Source organism: Drosophila serrata, unplaced genomic scaffold, assembly GCF_035046125.1.
Source record: "Drosophila serrata isolate PLE 108 unplaced genomic scaffold, ASM3504612v1 contig_276, whole genome shotgun sequence".
NCBI classification, from domain to species: Eukaryota; Metazoa; Arthropoda; class Insecta; order Diptera; family Drosophilidae; genus Drosophila; species Drosophila serrata.
The window spans coordinates 8,944,671-8,952,324 of NW_028257174.1; the positions used below are offsets into that span (position 1 = coordinate 8,944,671).

General features: G+C 49.9%; 2 protein-coding genes across 2 annotated transcripts; both read left to right on the forward strand.

The window, feature by feature from the left end:
• The first annotated feature begins 46 nt into the window (after positions 1–46).
• On the forward strand, positions 47–5,557 carry LOC110181736 (uncharacterized). Its single transcript, XM_086836208.1, has 13 exons — positions 47–187; positions 431–667; positions 733–941; positions 1,009–1,180; positions 1,243–1,547; positions 1,603–1,978; positions 2,036–2,514; positions 3,480–3,629; positions 3,695–3,796; positions 3,861–4,032; positions 4,095–4,818; positions 5,063–5,299; positions 5,365–5,557. Exons 9-11 carry the CDS (start codon positions 3,740–3,742, stop codon positions 4,376–4,378), a joined length of 513 nt encoding a protein of 170 aa, XP_086692334.1. The 5' UTR covers positions 47–187; positions 431–667; positions 733–941; positions 1,009–1,180; positions 1,243–1,547; positions 1,603–1,978; positions 2,036–2,514; positions 3,480–3,629; positions 3,695–3,739; the 3' UTR covers positions 4,379–4,818; positions 5,063–5,299; positions 5,365–5,557.
• Positions 5,558–5,932: 375 nt separating this feature from the next.
• On the forward strand, positions 5,933–7,010 carry LOC110181728 (uncharacterized). The gene is made up of 3 exons (XM_020949586.2): positions 5,933–6,373; positions 6,437–6,581; positions 6,644–7,010. The coding sequence occupies exons 1-3, from the start codon at positions 6,370–6,372 to the stop codon at positions 6,897–6,899; spliced, it is 405 nt and encodes a 134-aa protein (XP_020805245.2). The 5' UTR covers positions 5,933–6,369; the 3' UTR covers positions 6,900–7,010.
• Positions 7,011–7,654: the final 644 nt, after the last annotated feature.

Below are 7,654 nucleotides of genomic sequence, written 5' to 3' on the forward strand. Positions count from 1 at the left end.
GCCATTGATGGCCGACACCAAGTCCAGTGCCGCCAAGGGCACCACCATGCTGTGGCGCGCATCATCTACAAATACGCACTGGATCACCTGCCCAAGGACCGAACCCAGTAGCTGTTTAAGGCCTACACCATACACGAGAAGAAGTACGGCGATTGGGCTGGAATCAAGGACGTGATCGTTTCTAAGCGTAAGTACCAGTACAAGCAGGAGATGGCCGAAAATCGACTGCCTAACTAGTTATATAGCGAAAATGTGTCGTCATCGAAAGTTATCGAATAACCATTTTTGTAGTGTGACCAGCTTATGTTCACTACTTTAATATCGAAAAGTGAGTGTCATTTTTCCCTATATTTTTGTAGTGTGACCTCAAATGTTTCACTATATTATCGAAAAGTGACAGCCATTTTGTCATTTCCCAACGTTTTTGCAGATCTGTAGCACGCTTGCTTAGTGAGCAGCAGGGTCGAATCCGTCTCGAGTGTCTGGTTACCCAGGGCAGCATATCCGATGACCAGAAGGTGGTCGGTCTGACTGGCTGCAATGGAGCTGTGTCGCCACCGCCGCCCTCGGCCATACCACTGCCACCGACGGCGCCAGCCATGATGCCACCACCACCGCCGCCCTGTCCGGGTGCACCGCCTCCGCCACCGTGTGGCGCCAGCAATGGGTGAGTTCAGAGTTAAACCAAGTCAAGGAGCGTCGCATAAATTAATTTCTATCTTTTGACTGTAGCTCCTGTGCCACCCAAGGTGGAGCTGACAGAGAAGAACGTTCCACTGCCCACGAATCCATTAAAGAGCTTCAACTGGTCCAAGCTGCCGGATGCCAAGCTCCAGGGCACCGTCTGGAGCAAGCTGGACGAGAGCAAGCTGTATAACATCATGGAGTCGGAGTCGATAGACAAGCTGTTTTCGGCTTACCAAAAGAATGAGTGAGTGTCGGTGAGTGTCTAGAAGAGATTCCAATGAAAGATCTTCCCTTATTTAATGTTCTCTTCTCTTTTCACAGGCTACCGATGGCTTCTATAAGGTTCTGCGTGCAACTGACGGCAAGCCAGCAAAGCAGAAGGTGCACTCATTGATCGATGGAGGCTGGGCCCAGAACTGCACCATCCTCGTCAGCCATTTGCCCGCGTATTCCCACATGCTCTCTCTGCTGCAGCACATGCTTCTGCTGCCCTGTGAGTACTCCTTGAGTGTCCTTGTCTCAAGCTGAGCTAATTTTAACCCTTTTCATGCGCAGATTCTGGTCACTGCACGAATCACTGGCTGCTGATCAATCGCGTAGTCCAGCTGGTTGTGATGCAGGTAGAGCAGCGACCAGCGGACCGGAAGTTCACCCTTTCACGATCCTGATGTGTCGCCCCTGCAAATCGATGTAGGCAATCTGGTGCGTCTGCTGGTCAAGGAGGAGCAACTTACGCAGGCACGCAAGCGTGCTGATGAGCTGGAACGTGAGAACTTTGATGGGAGCGAATGTCCCAGATGGGCTCGGAACTGCACCATCCTGATCAGGAAGCTGAAGATGAGTGACATGGAGATATCAAAGTAGGAATTGCTTTAGTCACCTCTTGATTCCAAATACTAATCTCTCCTCTTCTAGGGCCATTCTTTTGATGGACAGCAATGAGCAGCTGACACTCGACATGGTCGAGCAGCTGCTAAAGTTCACGCCATCGGCGGAGGATGAGCATAGCGAGGATATTAAGTCACTGGCCCGCGCCGATTGCTCCCTTTACGAAGTATCAAAGTTGGTTATAAATACCACAGGCAACTACATGATTCCTCCGGATTCCGACTGGCCTCACTAAATCGCCGTTCACCGGCAGCCATCGAGCCGGACTCAGAGGGCAGGCCGTTGCTCCTAGGGTATGTGCCCGTCGAGCAGAAGATCCAGCAGAAGCTGCAGGACCTCAAGGCGCTGAAGCGCCTGTGCAAGATTAACAGGCACAACACACTGAAGGTTCGCTGGACAAGCTGTAAGAACACGTCAAAGCTTTTAAGAATCCTCTTATCTTACGTTTTTTCGTTTCCAGCCAGCTGAGCACAGACGACGAGGCCGATGCGGACGACGATGACGATGAGGACTCTGAGGTGGACTGCTATGGACACGGAAAACTGCGCAATGTCCAGTCCACCCAGGAGTTGGATAGAAATGGGCGAGTGATCGATCGCGTATGTCCAGCAGGTTGTGCTGCAGGTGGAGCAGCGGCCAAGCAGCGATCTTATATCCGATCCCGATCCGGTCAAATGTCGCTGGCTAAAGAAGTGGATTAAGAAGTGCGACGACAACTCAGAACCAAAGAGTGTCCAAGTGCAGTGTAACCATTGAGAAAGACGGCGTTTGCAACCATGTGGTGTGCAAGAACCAGAATTGCAAGAACGAGATCTGTTGGTTCTGTCTCGGCTCCTGGGAGCCGCACGGCTCCTCCTGATACAACTGTAACCGGTACGATGAGGATAAGGCCAAGACAGCTTGTGACGCCCAGGAGAAGTTGCGCTCATCCCTGGCCAGGTGAGTTTTTATACTATTCTAATTTTTGTCGAAAGCTTGTAATACTGTGAAGGAGTCATTTTCGACCCTATAAATATTATATATATATTCTAGATCAGCATCATCAGCCGAGTCGGTCTAGCTAGGGTCAGGGTCAGTTTTAAAACTATCGAAAGAGTAAGATCTTATAATTCATTTAGGCTTTTAACTTTGAGTATACGTTTGTAGATATCTTCAATACAAATTACTGAATCACTTTAAATTAAAACTAAGTAATGGGATCCATGGCATTTAGGGAATTAATTGAAAAATAAATGCATAGCTAGCAGAGCTGAATCTAGACCAAGGCCTGATCCCCCTCCTATTGCATCTATATATGTATATGATATAATTGTCATGATTAAGGCTTACCCCAGTGGAGGACACGACATAGTTTACTTCCTTCTATACAATAATATAATTGTCATGATTAAGACTTACCTGAGTGTAGAACACGTCATTGTTTACTTCCTTCCAGTGTAGACTTCGAATCTTGTTGACTTCAATTAGGGTATTCATAATATCGAAGTTCACTTCCTGGTTATCCAGATGTATTCCATTGGCCACGCCATTCTTTTAATCACTATCACTATCACTATCGATGTAAACACTAGGTACCCCTAGGACAGACTGAGGTCGCGGCAAACGAAGTGGCTCTATTTATAGTTCCCGAGTCAAGAGAACAGAGAAAGTGAGAGCGAGAGAGTAAGAGATAGGCAGAGAAACATACAGAGAAGGAGTTAGCTCTGAAGATGCACATTGGGAGTTGGACCTACCGGATAAAAAGAGGCAGAGAGAGTAAGAGAGAGGGAGAAAGGGAGAGAGCTGTTGATGCTGATCAAGAATATGTTTACTTAATAAGGGCGTTACTGCGTTCCAAACTTTTGAGTGAAATTATAATACCATGCAAGGGTATAAAAATGATGAAATAAAATTTGGATTTTTAGATTCTTGCAGAGGAAAATATAATTTGAATCAGTAAAGGAGTCACGCATGCGCGACCGTTTGGAGGAGTCCGCTCAGCATTCACAGGCGGTGCAGCGCGTGCAGACGGCCGAAATGAAGGCGGAGGATTTGCAGTAATGCGCCAGCAATGGGTGAGTACAGAGCTAAGTCAAGTTAAGGAACGTCACATAAATTAATTTCTATCCTTTGTATCTAGGGCACCGTCTGAAGCGAGCTGGACGAAATCAAGCTGTATAACAATATGGAGTTGGAGTCGATAGACAAATTCTTTTCGGCTTACCAAAAGAATGCGGTATCGGTGAGTGTCTAGAAGAGATTCCAATGAAAGATCTTCTCTTATTTAATGCTCTCTTTTTTCACAGGGTACCGATGGCTCCTATAAGGTTCTGCGTGCAACTGGTGGCAAGCCAGCAAAGCAGAAGGTGCACTCATTGATTGATGGACGCCGGGCCCAGAACTGCACCATCTTCGTCAGCCATTTGCCCGCCTATTCCCACATGCTCTCTCTGCTGCAGCACATGCTTCTGCTGCCCTGTGAGTACTCCTTGAGTGTCCTTGTCTTAAGCTGAGCTAATTTTAACCCTTTTCATGCGCAGATACTGGTCACTCCGATCCCGAGGTCAAGGAAGAGCAACTGGCCCAGGAACGCAAGCGTGCTGATGAGCTGGAACGTGAGAACTTTGATGTGCAGTCGTGGCTGTCGAAGAAGGAGCTGGAGCTCGGTCTGCGCATGCAGGAGGAGGATCTTGAAACTGGTCTGGCACGCATGCGCGTACGTTTGGAGAAGGAGTCCGCCCAGCATTCGCAGGCGGTGCAGCACGCGCAGACCACCGAAATTAGGGCGGAGGATTTGCAGCAGCGCCTGCTCAGCGAGCAGTAGGTACGGGCCCGTATGGAGCGTCTGATCACCGAGTGCAGCATGCCCGATAACCAGGTGGTCGGTCTGACTGGCTGCAATGGAGCTGTGTCGCCGCCGCCACCGCCGCCGCCCTCGGCCATACCACCGCCACCGACGGCGCCAGCCATGATGCCACCACCACCGCCGCCCTGTCCGGGTGCACCGCCTCCGCCACCGTGTGGCGCCAGCAATGGTCCAAGCTGCCGGATGCCAATGCTCTCCTCTCTTTTCACAGGCCATCGATGGCCGACACCAAGTCCAGTGCCGCCAAGGGCACCACCATGCTGTGGCGCGCATCATCTACAAATACGCACTGGATCACCTGCCCAAGGACCGAACCCAGTAGCTGTTTAAGGCCTACACCATACACGAGAAGAAGTACGGCGATTGGGCTGGAATCAAGGACGTGATCGTTTCTAAGCGTAAGTACCAGTACAAGCAGGAGATGGCCGAAAATCGACTGCCTAACTAGTTATATAGCGAAAATGTGTCGTCATCGAAAGTTATCGAATAACCATTTTTGTAGTGTGACCAGCTTATGTTCACTACTTTAATATCGAAGAGTGAGTGTCATTTTTCCCCTACATTTTTGTAGTGTGACCTCAAATTTTTCACTATATTATCGAAAAGTGACAGCCATTTTGTAATTTCCCAACGTTTTTGCAGATCTGTAGCACGCTTGCTTAGTGAGCAGCAGGGTCGAATCCGTCTCGAGTGTCTGGTTACCCAGGGCAGCATATCCGATGACCAGAAGGTGGTCGGTCTGACTGGCTGCAATGGAGCTGTGTCGCCACCGCCGCCCTCGGCCATACCACCGCCACCGACGGCGCCAGCCATGATGCCACCACCACCGCCGCCCTGTCCGGGTGCACCGCCTCCGCCACCGTGTGGCGCCAGCAATGGGTGAGTTCAGAGTTAAACCAAGTCAAGGAGCGTCACATAAATTAATTTCTATCCTTTGACTGTAGCTCCTGTGCCACCCAAGGTGGAGCTGACAGAGAAGAACGTTCCACTGCCCACGAATCCATTAAAGAGCTTCAACTGGTCCAAGCTGCCGGATGCCAAGCTCCAGGGCACCGTCTGGAGCAAGCTGGACGAGAGCAAGCTGTATAACATCATGGAGTCGGAGTCGATAGACAAGCTGTTTTCGGCTTACCAAAAGAATGAGTGAGTGTCGGTGAGTGTCTAGAAGAGATTCCAATGAAAGATCTTCCCTTATTTAATGTTCTCTTCTCTTTTCACAGGCTACCGATGGCTTCTATAAGGTTCTGCGTGCAACTGACGGCAAGCCAGCAAAGCAGAAGGTGCACTCACTGATCGATGGAGGCTGGGCCCAGAACTGCACCATCCTCGTCAGCCATTTGCCCGCGTATTCCCACATGCTCTCTCTGCTGCAGCACATGCTTCTGCTGCCCTGTGAGTACTCCTTGAGTGTCCTTGTCTCAAGCTGAGCTAATTTTAACCCTTTTCATGCGCAGATACTGGTCACTCCGATCCCGAGGTCAAGGAAGAGCAACTGGCCCAGGAACGCTAGCGTGCTGATGAGCTGGAACGTGAGAACTTTGATGTGCAGTCGTGGCTGTCGAAGAAGGAGCTGGAGCTCGGTCTGCGCATGCAGGAGAAGGAGGATCTTGAAACTGGTCTGGCACGCATGCGCGTACGTTTGGAGAAGGAGTCCGCCCAGCATTCGCAGGCGGTGCAGCACGCGCAGACCACCGAAATGAGGGCGGAGGATTTGCAGCAGCGCCTGCTCAGCGAGCAGTAGGTACGGGCCCGTATGGAGCGTCTGATCACCGAGTGCAGCATGCCCGATAACCAGGTGGTCGGTCTGACTGGCTGCAATGGAGCTGTGTCGCCGCCGCCACCGCCGCCGCCCTCGGCCATACCACCGCCACCGACGGCGCCAGCCATGATGCCACCACCACCGCCGCCCTGTCCGGGTGCACCGCCTCCGCCACCGTGTGGCGCCAGCAATGGGTGAGTTCAGAGTTAAACCAAGTCAAGGAGCGTCACAAATTAATTTCTATCCTTTGCCTGCAGCTCTTGTGCCTCCCAAGGTGGAGCTGCCAGAGAAGAACGTGCCGCAGCCCACAAGTCTGGGCCCAGAACTGCTCCATCCTGCCCAGCCATTTGCCCGCCTATTCCCACATGCTCTCTCTGCTGCAGCACATGCCTCTGCTGCCCTGTGAGTACTCCTTGAGTGTCCTTGTCTTAAGCTGAGCTAATTTTAACCCTTTTCATGCGCAGATACTGGTCACTCCGATCCCGAGGTCAAGAGGAGCAACTGGCCCAGGAACGCAAGCGTGCTGATGAGGTGGAACGTGAGAACTTTGATGTGCAGTCGCGGCTGTCGAAGAAGGAGCTGGAGCTCGGTCTGCGCATGCAGGAGAAGGAGGATCTTGAAACTGGTCTGGCACGCATGCGCCTACGTTTGAAGGAGTCCGCCCAGCATTCGCAGGCGGTGCAGTGCTCGCAGACCGCCGAAATGAAAGTGGAAAGATGATGGGCGCATAGTTGCCTGTCAGAGATAACAAGAGGGAGCATTAGCATTAGTGTAAATGTAGAATGCAAAAATTTCGACTGTAAATATATAAAAACCTATTTAAAATCGTTATTAACCAGTGTTTCTTTTATCTTACGCATGTTTCCTAAAAACCCATAAAAGTATGCTACTTATTTCAGCCTAAAAGATGCAACATTTTATGATCAGATGTCTGAGTCACTCTTGGATTTTTTCATTGCCTACTTTTATGATGCACTGAATATTGCGACGGTACTTAGTTGTAGCATGCTTTTCGGCGGCAGTTCAGATGTGCTGTGACGTCACAAGCTGGCGGTCAGTTGGCCTGAAGTAACAGTCGTACCTGAAGTACCAGGCGAACAGAAAGCAGGAGTAGGTGGATGTGCTGTTTGGTGCTGTGACGTCACAGACTTCGTGACGTCACTGCACTAAATTAAATCGACCTTCTGCTGCTTTCTGTTCGCCTGGTACTCCAGGTTCAAAAATTAACGATTTTAAACTGAAAATGACTAGACAGAAATTTTGGTTTTGCCTACAACAACAACAAAAACATCCATTACTACTACTACAACAACAACAACAACAACAACAACAACAACAACAACAACAACAACAACAACAACAACAACAACAACAACAACAACAACAACAACAACAACAACAACAACAACAACAACAACAACAACAACAACAACAACAACAACAACAACAAGAACAACAGCAGCAACAGCAACAAC

Bases quoted from the DNA above. Each gene is read 5' to 3' on its own strand.
- LOC110181728 (XM_020949586.2), top strand. The intron at 6,582-6,643 runs GTGAGTACTCCT...TTTCATGCGCAG, and splicing joins GCACATGCCTCTGCTGCCCT to ATACTGGTCACTCCGATCCC.
- LOC110181736 (XM_086836208.1), top strand. From the start codon at position 3,740: ATGGAGTTGGAGTCGATAGACAAATTCTTTTCGGCTTACCAAAAGAAT. The intron at 3,797-3,860 runs GTGAGTGTCTAG...CTTTTTTCACAG, and splicing joins ACCAAAAGAATGCGGTATCG to GGTACCGATGGCTCCTATAA. The intron at 4,033-4,094 runs GTGAGTACTCCT...TTTCATGCGCAG, and splicing joins GCACATGCTTCTGCTGCCCT to ATACTGGTCACTCCGATCCC.